This window comes from Anguilla anguilla, chromosome 2 (genome assembly GCF_013347855.1).
Source record: "Anguilla anguilla isolate fAngAng1 chromosome 2, fAngAng1.pri, whole genome shotgun sequence".
NCBI classification, from domain to species: Eukaryota; Metazoa; Chordata; class Actinopteri; order Anguilliformes; family Anguillidae; genus Anguilla; species Anguilla anguilla.
In genome coordinates this window covers 75,294,192-75,306,276 of record NC_049202.1, presented here as the reverse complement: position 1 = coordinate 75,306,276, position 12,085 = coordinate 75,294,192, and the positions used below count along the sequence as shown (strand labels likewise).

The 12,085-nt window shown below is 45.7% G+C and overlaps 1 protein-coding gene across 3 annotated transcripts in view; it reads right to left on the bottom strand.

The window, feature by feature from the left end:
• LOC118221064 (cytohesin-1-like) overlaps nucleotides 1-10,604 on the bottom strand; it is a 24,165-nt gene extending 13,561 nt beyond the window's left edge. The window contains exon 1 of one of the 3 annotated variants that reach the window (XM_035405704.1): nucleotides 9,889-10,604. In XM_035405704.1, the coding sequence (XP_035261595.1) occupies nucleotides 9,889-9,907 (19 nt within the window). In that variant the 5' untranslated portion in view covers nucleotides 9,908-10,604. Of the gene's footprint in view, nucleotides 1-281; nucleotides 419-5,046; nucleotides 5,123-9,888 lie in introns of those variants that run through there. The other 2 variants (XM_035405702.1, XM_035405705.1) reach the window with 2 other exon arrangements.
• Between the last annotated feature and the right edge of the window lie 1,481 nt (nucleotides 10,605-12,085).

Below are 12,085 nucleotides of genomic sequence, written 5' to 3'. Positions count from 1 at the left end.
TTGCATAGCTGTACATGCTCCTGACACTTTTTTGGTTTGCAATCAAATTTGCAATCAAACATCCCAAAACTGTCCAATGTCATCCAGTCGTCCCCAGGACCACTCTGACCACCCAGTGTAATCTGCATTCAGCCCCTGAACACAAGCGCGATGCTGAAAGTACTGAAACCGACCCAAAGCCACACTAGTCCCCCTCCAGCAGCCCCCAGACACAGAGACAGCCGCCCCCCATCTGAGCACCAAGCAAACACAACCAACATACTCTCTACGAGAGCTCCTACCAGAAGCCCTTCCCCACAGGCCTCAGCGTCTGGTCGCTTACACCTTCTGAGTCTCGCCGTGGATCTCAGAGTCTCTCTGTCCGTCTGTCTGTCCGTCCGTCCGTACAGAGAGCAGGACAGGGTCAGCTCGCCCGAGCGGTCGCCAGTGATCGCAGGGACTCCATCAGTGACATGCACAACCGCTCCAGGGCAAGAGCAAGAGAGCGAGAGCGAGAGCGAGAGCGAGAGCGAGAGCGAGAGAGAGAGAAGGAGGGAGGAAGGAAGGAAGGAAGGAGGAGGGATGAAGTGAGGGGGAGGGACAGACAGAGAAAGAACGAGAGCCCAGTTGATACGTACAGTACAGCGCACAGTGATCACTGTGTAGCCTGCTTATCCAAATGCTCTGGAGAAACTCCCTCTCCTCTGTCTATCAACTGTCACTACTATGCACTGAGGCGCCACCTAATGGCAGGTGTTCCAGCCCACTCTCACATAAAAGCTCACACCACCAAAACAGCCACAACCACTCAGAAGTGTGCAATCTGACATACATACGCTCTCTCCGTCCCCACCACCACACACGTGTGCATTTTACAAATCCGTGAGATTCTCTGTCCCCCCCCACACACACATACACACTTCTCTCACACACAAGCACTCAAACCTTCCTGCTCTAAAATAAAGTGCATACAACATGCATTCTACTCATTACCAATGAGTAGAATCATCACCAGTCATTTCCTCCAATGAGCGCTAATGCTAATGGCAGAGTCTTCACCAGTCATTTCCAATGAGCGCTAATGCTAATGGCAGAGTCTTCACCAGTCATTTCCAATGAGTGCTAATGCTAATGGCAGAGTCTTCACCATTCATTACCAATGAGCGCTAATGCTAATGGGAGAGTCTTCACCATTCATTACCAATGAGCGCTAATGCTAATGGCAGAGTCTTCACCATTCATTCCCAATGAGTGCTAATGCTAATGGCAGAGTCTTCACCATTCATTTCCAATGAGCGCTAATGCTAACGGCAGAGTCTTCACCATTCATTACCAATGAGCGCTAATGCTAACAGCAGAGTCTTCACCATTCAGTACCAATGAGCACTAATGCTAACGGCAGTCTGCACTACTCACTACCAATGAGAAAGGCTGGGTGTTTGTCACAGAAAAGACTGGCTAAAATCATGCAGCAGACAAGGCAACATTTTCACAGAAAACTGAAAAAGCAGCAGAAATCACAACATTAAAAAAAGACATTAATTTAATAAAGTAATAGATCTCATGCACAGCAGTGTTGTCAGCGATAAAAGGCGCTCCATCAAAGACTCAAAACCTTGCAATACAACATGTACCAAACTAAAACTTTAAAGAAAACAAACACATGGTAACTGTTCTATTATTTTAAGGGAACAATTTGAAATAACATGCACGACCGTACTGCAACAGCAACAAGCGTTGAAAGTTTAAAATAATAATAATTATTATTTATTTATTTATGACCACAAGCGAGCACAATGGTGAAATGGGGAGGGACAGTCGGTAAGTGGCTTTGCCCGTTCAGCTTCAGCTCACCAGTTTTTCCAGCATACGGCTGAAAACGGTATATAATTATAGAAAATAATCAAGTCTGTATTGTCTGGGAAACAACGCTCAGATAAACACACGGACTGTTTGTATGAAGACATGAAAAATGAATGATGCAGCTTCAACCTTAAGAGAACATGTAAATATTTGCACTTATTGAGTGTTAACTGACATCTGATATCTATTCAGAAAAATAATTAGGCAAAAATTTTTTTTTTTTTTTTTTTAATTCAAAGGACATCAAATGGTTCTGCTGGTATGCCAGTTCACTCACACATCCAAGCTGTATACAGAGTGATTATGGCGACATCTACTGGTCATATTCGGTACTGAAACAAAGAGAAACAGCCGGCCTTCACCTGAATGAATCGCACACAGAAGGTAAAATAAACCTTCCGACAGCAGCCATGTGCGAATGATAATCCCACAAGACCAGGTGCTGTGTGTGTGTGTGTGTGTGTGTGTGTGTGTGTGTGTGAGTGTGAGTGTGAGTGTGTGTGTGTGTGTGTGTGTGTGTGTGTGTGCGTGAGTGTCTGTGTGAGTGTGAGTATCTGTGTGTGTGTGTGTGTGTGAGTGTGAGTGTGTACCATGAGCATGCCTGTGTGTGTGTGTCTGTGTGTGTGTGTGTGTGTGTATGTGAGAGTGTGTGTGGGGGAAGAAGCATACACATTTGTACACATACACACTGTACAGAACACAGAAGCATAACATACTGTACAGGATACATGATGTCCACACACACGCACATGCACACATACACACACACACAGGCATGCTCATGGTACACACACACACACACACACACACACACATTTTAATTCTTTATTTAGGTCCACATTTATAAAATACATCATAAGGGCCCAAATATATTTCAGTTGCTGTCTGATGTCCTTCTGTCTGATGTCTGATGGCCTTGACTGGCAGAAAGCATGCCAGTAGGGATAACAAAATGCAGGTTAGACACACACACACACACACACACAGACACAAACATGCACACACACACACACACACACACACACACAGACATGCTCATGGTACACACACACACACAGACATGCTCATGGTACACACACACACACACGCGCACACACACACACACACACACACACACACAAAGCAGGACAGTGTTACTCACAGCTTTAAGTGAAAACACAAACAGCAGGTTATTATTCAGAGTGGAATCAGAGCAGGCCTGAGAACACAGAGCAGCTTGAACCCCCCTTCCTCCCACCCACCCACCCACCCACCCTGAGAACACACAGCACTCTGCCCCCCCCCCCCAGCACTTTCCTGCTGACATTTCCGACACCACGGTGACATTTATTTAATTTTATATCGTCAGGACAACGGCAAAGCTCTGTCCAGCAGGGGCAGTTAGATGACATGTGACGGCCCCGTTCCCACACACGGGGGGTTGGGGGAAGGGGGGGGGGGGGCTGGTGCAAACTCAGTCTGCTGCTGCACTAGTACCCACAGGCACAGGTGGAAAGTCAGGTTCAGACAGTAAAAGCCTGCCCCAGGTGGAAAGTCAGGTTCAGACAGTAAAAGCCTGCCCCAGGTGGAAAGTCAGGTTCAGACAGTGAAAGCCTGCCCCAGGTGGAAAGTCAGGTTCAGACAGTGAAAGCCTGCCCCAGGTGGAAAGTCAGGTTCAGACAGTAAAAGCCTGCCCCAGGTGGAAAGTCAGGTTCAGGCAGTGAAAGCCTGCCCCAGGTGGAAAGTCAGGTTCAGGCAGTAAAAGCCTGCCCCAGGTGGAAAGTCAGGTTCAGGCAGTGAAAGCCTGCCCCAGGTGGAAAGTCAGGTTCAGACAGTAAAAGCCTGCCCCAGGTGGAAAGTCAGGTTCAGACAGTAAAAGCCTGCCCCAGGTGGAAAGTCAGGTTCAGACAGTAAAAGCCTGCCCCAGGTGGAAAGTCAGGTTCAGACAGTAAAAGCCTGCCCCAGGTGGAAAGTCAGGTTCAGACAGTGAAAGCCTGCCCCAGGTGGAAAGTCAGGTTCAGACAGTGAAAGCCTGCCCCAGGTGGAAAGTCAGGTTCAGACAGTGAAAGCCTGCCCCAGGATTCTGTTCCAATCACATTGGTAATTAGCACAACTCTTCAGCCAGGAGGAAGAAGTCATTACATCATATTTTACATCACATTTTATTTGTCAGACACTTTCATCCAAAGTGATGTACAATAAGTGTATGTGGAAGGTAATTGGAACAACTGAAAATCATAGGTCCGATAAGGTACAATACCCATAAAGTATCAGTTATCCATAGCCATGAATATCAAGTCTAGTACACGCAGTAATCACGACTGGTAGCTGAAAGCAACAGTGTCCTAGAACACACTACTGTGTCCGAACCAACCACACTACCATGTCCCAACCATACAACCGCACTACCATGTTCCAACCATACAATCACACTACAATGTCCCAACCAGACAACTATGTTCCAACCATACAGCCACACTACCATGTCCCAACCATACAACCACACTACCATGTCCCAACCATACAACCACGCAACCATGTCCCAACCATACAGCCGCACTACCATGTCCCAACCAGACAACCACACTACCATGTCCCAACCAGACAACCACACTACCATGTCCCAACCAGACAACCACACTACCATGTCCTAACCAACCACACTACTGTGTCCCAAACATACAACCGCACTACCACGTCCCAACCATACAACCACACTACCATGTCCCAACCATACAACTGCACTACCATGTCCCAACCATACAACTGCACTACCATGTCCTAACCAACCACACTACCATGTCCCAACCATACAACTGCACTACCATGTCCTAACCAACCACACTACCATGTCCCAACCATACAACCGCACAATGATGTCCCAACCATACAACCGCACTACAATGTCACAACCAGACAACCACACTACAATGTCACCACCAGACAACCACACTACCATGTCCCAACCAGACAACCACACTACCATGTCCCAACCAGACAACCACACTACCATGTCCCAACCAAACAACCACTAACCATAATACCATGCTTCATGTTCCCTCATAAAGGGAAAGATAACTAGAACAAATTGCAGTAACTGGCAATCAGAATAAGAAATCATCTTTTCTTTACAAAATCTTTAGCATCTCCAAAATACAGCAGTCAGTGAAGCTCAAAGCCGTAGCAGGCAGACCAGGTGAGAGTGGAGAGATTTGGGGGACCCACCTGGGGGTGCGGGGTGCACTGTCGGACACAGGAATGCCTGGAAACTGGAGGCGCAAAGTTCACTCACTGTCCCCATGGCAACCACCCAGCGAAAAATCCACTTACTGACTGGAGTGTGTGTGTGAATGTAAGAGAGAGAGAGAGAGAGAGAGAGAGGGAGAGAGTGTGTTCTGTATGATAGTATGCGCTTGTATGAATGAGAGAGAGCATGTGATTATTTGAGTACAAGTGAAAGTGTGTGTGAGACAGAACATATGCAGTGTGTGTGAGAGTGCGTGTGTGTGTGGGAGTGTGAGAGAGCGTGTATGTGTGTGTGTGTGTGTGTGTGTCTAAGTCTGTAAGAGAGAGCGTGTGTGTGGTGTGAATGAGAGTGTGTGTGTATGTACGTGTGTGTGTGTGTGAGTCTGAGAGGGTGTGTGTGTGTGGTGTGAGTGGGAGTGTGTGTGTATGCAAGTGTGTGTGTGTGTGAGTCTGTGAGAGAGAGAGTGTGTGTGTGTGTGTGTGAGTCTGTGAGAGAGTGTGTGTATGTACGTGTGTGTGTGTGAGTCTGTGAGAGAGAGCGTGTGTGTGGTGTGAGTGTGTGTATGTACGTGTGTGCGTGTGTTAGTCTGTGAGAGAGTGTGTGTGTGTGTGTGGTATGAGTAAGCAGAATCCCAGAGATTTGTTTCAAATGCGTCAAATAATTCCAAATAATCTCATCTTTCTCTTACGCAGGTCTGTCCTCTACCTCCATCCCTCACTCTCTGAGGTTTCCCTTTCACTCCCACTCTCTCCCTCCCCCTCCCCCTCTCCCTCTCTCACTCTATATCTCCCTCCCCCTCCCCCTCTCCCTCTCTCACTCTATCCCTCCCTCTCTCTATCCCTCTCTTCCTTCCTATCTCTCTCTCTCCCTCCCCTTTCTTTCTCCCTTTGCTCTATGCAGTGGCTATGAGATACTTACACCCAGATGATTTACAAACACACACACACATACACTTTCTATCTCCCCCTCTCACACAGAAACACAAACACATACATACAATCTGTCTCTCTTTCACACACACACACACACACACACACACACACACATTCTCTCTCACACACACACACACACACACACATATACTCTCTCTTTCATATCCACACAATTCAATTTTTCAATTTAAGTTGCTTTATTGGCATGAAATACAAACATACTTATTGCCAAAGCATACATATATAATATGTAAAATAATAATAATATTAAAATAATAATGGTAAATGTAACAATATATACAAATAACAGCATTGACAGCAACAGAAGTAAATCAATAAATATGTACATGTTTATATGGGGTATCTCTCTCTCTCTCTCTCTCTCACACACACACATTCTCTTTCTCTCTTTCTCTCTCTCTTTCACACACACACACATTCTCTCGCTTTCTCTCTCTCTCTCTCTCACACACACACACACACACTCTCTCTCTCTCACACACACATACTCTCACTTTCACATACACACACAGACTCTCTCTCGCTCTCTATCTCACACACACACACACGCACATGTTCACACACACACACACACACACACTCTCACTTTCACATACACACACAGACTCACTCTCTCTCTCTCACACTCTCACACACACACATCTCTCTCTCACACACACACACACACACACACTCACGTGTTCACACACACACACACACAGTAATGTAGGCTGCGGTTGGGTCCTTTGCATGGTGATACACCAGTAAATGAGGTGTCGGCTGATTAATATCGCCTTCAGCACACAGTGAGCTCTCCTTGCTCCTTCCACAGGCCACAATGGAGCCTTTCTTTAAAACTCTCATTTACATGGACATTCATGCTCATGTATAAATGACTCTTTCAGCATTAAACAGCAGTTACCCCCCCCCCTCCCCCCTCCCCCCCCCCCCTCCTCCCGGGACCTGCCTGTGGGAGACTGGGCCCTTCACTCAGGCAGAATAAGCCCTGTGCCTCCCCTCCTCCTCCCCCCCCCCCCTCCTCCGGGACCTGCCTGTGCTTCACCAGCTCATAACTCCCCAGCGCCAGCACACCTTCTCTTATCCTTTTATATTCTAATGGCCAGTAATTACCCTCCTAATAACTGTCAACAGTTGCTGCAGAATGTGCCGAGTCAGGGCCTTGGCACGCTAGCAAAGTGGCTGGGGCATGATGGGACAGCCAGGCTCATCAAGAGGAGTCTGCAAAATTCCACATCCACACAGAATCAGTCAAGCTGCGTGTGGTGCTGCAGCGTTCTCAAAGGCAGGCACAGCCGTAGCTGCTGTAAGTACAGCGGCAGTCTTGTCCTGCTTCTTCAGAAATAATACACTCCTCTCACAGCTTCAGACAGAACATACAGCGAGCTACACAATACACTCCTCTCACAGCTTCAGACAGAACATACAGCAAGCTCCACAATGCACTCCTCTCACAGTTTCAGACTGAACGTACAGCGAGCTCCACAATACACTCCTCTCACAGCTTCAGACAGAACATACAGCAAGCTCCACACTACACTCCTCTCACAGCTTCAGACAGAACATACAGCAAGCTCCACAATACACTCCTCTCACAGCTTCAGACTGAACGTACAGCGAGCTCCACAATACACTCCTCTCACAGCTTCAGACTGAACGTACAGCGAGCTCCAAAATACACTCCTCTCACAGCTTCAGACAGAACATACAGCAAGCTCCACAATACACTCCTCTCACAGCTTCAGACAGAACGTACAGCAAGCTCCACAATGCACTCCTCTCACAGCTTCAGACTGAACGTACAGCAAGCTCCACAATACACTCCTCTCACAGCTTCAGACAGAACGTACAGCAAGCTCCACAATACACTCCTCTCACAGCTTCAGATTGAACGTACAGCGAGCTCCACAATACACTCCTCTCACAGCTTCAGACACAACGTACAGCGAGCTCCACAATACACTCCTCTCACAGCTTCAGACAGAACATACAGCGAGCTCCACAATACACTCCTCTCACAGCTTCAGACAGAACATACAGCAAGCTCCACAATGCACTCCTCTCACAGCTTCAGACAGAACATACAGCGAGCTCCACAATACACTCCTCTCACAGCTTCAGACTGAACGTACAGCGAGCTCCACAATACTCTCCTCTCACAGCTTCAGACAGAACATACAGTGAGCTCCACACTGTTCAGCACAAACACATCATTTCTCTTCGTTTGGCTCTGCACTCCACAACTTCAGATTTGTAATCGAAGTATTGAACGTGACTACTTTCATTCAGAAAGCATTGATATGTCCCAAACATTATGGCGCCGTAAAATGAGGGGGATATGTATGAAAACTACAGTAATTTCTTGTGAAATCAAAATGTAAAAGCAGAGAATCTGACCTTTAACCACATTCTGTTCATTTGATTACAAACCTAAAACTGTCGAGTGCACAGGCAAATCAAGAAAGAAACATGATGGAGGGCACTGTATGAGATTCACACTGTACACATCACTTTTATACGGTAAATATGAGCTTCATACGCAAACAAGCGCTGCCACTGCTAGCTCTGTCTCTCACTTTCAGAAAGCTCTCTCTCTGTTAAAGATCTTTATGATAAAGTAGGTGATGTGGATCGAGATAGTCGTGACCACTCCAGGTCATCCAACAAGAATGCAGACACAGGTGTCCAAGTGCCACTCTTTATTCTCTCCTAATATACACGCATGCACAGAGATAATAAAGAACACGGTTCAGAGCACCGCTAAAACATCTCGTCCTTAACAGAAACAAACTTAACTAGGGCGGGCTTTTAACTGTATGCCAATCATGTCTCTTATTGGCCAATAGAAAAACAACAGGAAAAGGGAAACATGTCTCTACACTGAGTCTGGCCTTTTTAACACTCTCTGTCTCTCTCACACACACACTCCTTCTCTCTCTTTCTCTCTCTCTCACACACACACACTCTTTCTCTCTCCCTCTCACGCTTTCTCTCTCTCTCTCTCTCTCTCTCACACACACACACACACTGCCTGTTCATAAATTTATGAGATTCACACTCCTGCTCCATTCTTGGGTCTAGCAAAGCCTGGGTTTTTCATGAGCTGAGATCGCCCCCTAGTGGTAACCCCAAGACACTGCAGTAAACCTCCCTCTCGGGTAAGAGGTTCCCTGTGTGCAGCTTCTCCTTCCCAATGACCTCCCAGCCAGTACTCTTCAGCTGATTTCAGACAGCTTTAAGCTTTAAGACAGCAGTGCTGTCAACTGAATTCATGACCACAGTAGGCTCTCCTGTTGCCTTGTTATCAATGACAAAAAACATATGTTTCTGTGCTTGTTCTGTTTGTTTCAAAACTCTAAATTAAACAGTACAACAAAGTCATCAAGCAAAGATAGTGTTTATAAACTGTCCACTCTTTTAAATACAGCTTTAACGATAAATCAGAGTCCGAAGCCATGCTACGCGGTGATGTTAAATAATTAGACGTTTGGCGAGCCCGTTTTCTACCTGGCGTCGATTCCGCCGTTATAGTTCTGAACTGTGTGCGCTCAGGAAACTTCGAGGCTGCGCGTCAAAAAACCACCAGTACCAGAGAGAGAGGGGGTGCACGCGAATAAACACGTAGCTACAAATCTCCGATCCCACGTGGCATAACTTTTTTTGGAAGCGCTCCCTCCCACACATCACCTGTTCCAGCAAACCCCGGCATATTAACTCGCGAAGCAGCCATCAGTCATCCACCACCGCACGCGGGACGGACGAACAGGCGCGCCTGTCCACCAAACTTCGCAGCTGTTCCCCCACAGCCGGTCAAATCGCAGACCTGCGTAATGACACGTCAGTCGGTCCCGCGTGCTGTCGGGTTCCTACCGTAGTTATCCACGTCCATGCTGTCGCTGCTGGTGCAATCTGGCCAACTGCTCTTGGCTCCTCTACCCCGTGGCTGCTGGCGCGTCGATCTCCAGTTCACGTCCTCCTCCACACACACACACACACACACACAAAGCTTTCTCGCTGCCTGTATTGAAAAAAATGACTGTCTGAATTTTAGCCTTCCCCCTGGCACACGCAGCGTCCCTCAACTACGTTTCCCTCGCGCGCAGGTGAATCGCATTGCACTTCGGGCGCGTGCTCATTCATCCATACCATAACTCTCGATGGGCTGGACACCTGCTCCGCCACAACTGAGTGGTGACATCACACGATATGGCAAATATTGTTCTCTGACCAGAGTTCTGCTTTTTAACACGCAAAGCTTGGCCACCAGTTTCGAGATTTCAGGCCAACTTCTGCTTATAATTATTCCGTTAGCTCAATCGTTTATGTGATGTGCTATTTTTGAGCAATAGCTGCAAACTGAACAGTTGTATTGCGGGCCCATAAGTAACATAACAAAACAGAACATAAATACAAGAACAGGCCATTCAGCCCAACAATGCTCGCAATTTTCCTAACCAAACTGTACGTGCTCTGATTACCTAGTGCTATACAGTATCTAACACTATAAGCCTTGTCTTGAAAACCACAAGAGTTTCTGCCTCTACTATGTGACCTGGCAGGCTATTCCACACATGCCTGGTCTCTGCATGAAAAAATTATTCCTAATGTCTGTGGGGAATTTACCTTTTGCTAATTTCCATTTATGCTCCCTTGTTCTACTAACAGAACTCAACCTGAAGAATCTATTGTAGTTCAGTTTATTGATCCCATTTATTAATTTAAAAGCCTCAATCAAATCACCCGAGTCTCCTTTTACTAAACTTGAAGAGATTAAGCATTGTAAACCATTCCTCATAGCTGTTATCTTGCATACCAGGAATTAATTTAGATAAAAGCTATGAGGAAAGACTTAAGATGAAGTGTAAAGGTTTTACTAGACTCGGTAAGTTATTCTGGTGGACTTCATTAGACTTAAGTCTAATTTTTATCAACTGAGTTTGCACTACCCAACGAGTAGCAGGTTCTATTTATATGTTAAAAGCTCAGGTCAAAATGCAGGCATGTTTTTAGAGTTTATTTTCTCCTCAATGGGAGCAATTTCAGAAATCCCTGTAGTAAAGTCTAATTTGAAAATAAATACACATATTTAACTACAGGGATTCACTGGTGTGTAAAAGGGTCACTCACAAGTTGGTAGAACTCTGTCCCCTAAAATCGGCAATAAACATAATTGCCACAGGGAGGCAGTGTAGGGCCATGAGAGAGGAAACGCCATTGGGAAGTTCCAGCCAGAAGAAGAAAGGGGAGAAACATCAGGCTAGTGTGTTCTTCTGTGTTTGTGGCCAATAGGTTTTATTTTTTTGGAACATCATTTGAACACATCGATGTTAATGCTACCTGAAGGACCACCCCCCTCCTCCTTTTACTTAGTCCAGCCAATCAATCTTCAAAACCTGCACCCCAGCCACACCCTCCCCGCTCTGCAAAACCTCAGGGTGATGCACAGGTCAGAAAAGAAGCACGCCGTACCACAGCTGTCAATTCTACACTTTTATTTGATAATACTGTATGTTCTCATCCACTGAGTGAATGGCCACATGTGAATTTAAACAAAGACATGCATAATCTGCTTCTGATTACACAATCTCCCCTGTGTGGTTCCAGCACAACAAGTCTCAAACTATACTTTCTGCAAAAAAAGTAAGAGAAAGATAAAAAAAAGACAAAGAAAAATTACATTAAAATAATAATAATTATAATAATTATATAAAATGACAAGTAAAAACACAGATCGACCAAGTTTTAAATTATGTCAGCATTTCCCAATATATTTAATACTAGCAATAGAACGAGTATAAAAAAGCAAGTAAACGGAAATCTCTCATTTGTGGTCTTAAGAGCAGGTAAAGTTTCTCAGGTAAGATTTCTCTAAAATGAATCGCTGCAGGTGAAAGTTTGCTGGTAGTGATGTGTGATTGGCAGGGATAAGAAAACTGCTTACCATGGCAAACAAAAACACTAAAGAATGTTTCTAAAAAATCTATCCTGAATATATGTCAAAATATACAAGCATATAGTACTAAATATAATGCCACTGGCCAATTTAATGCATATATTGGACAACATG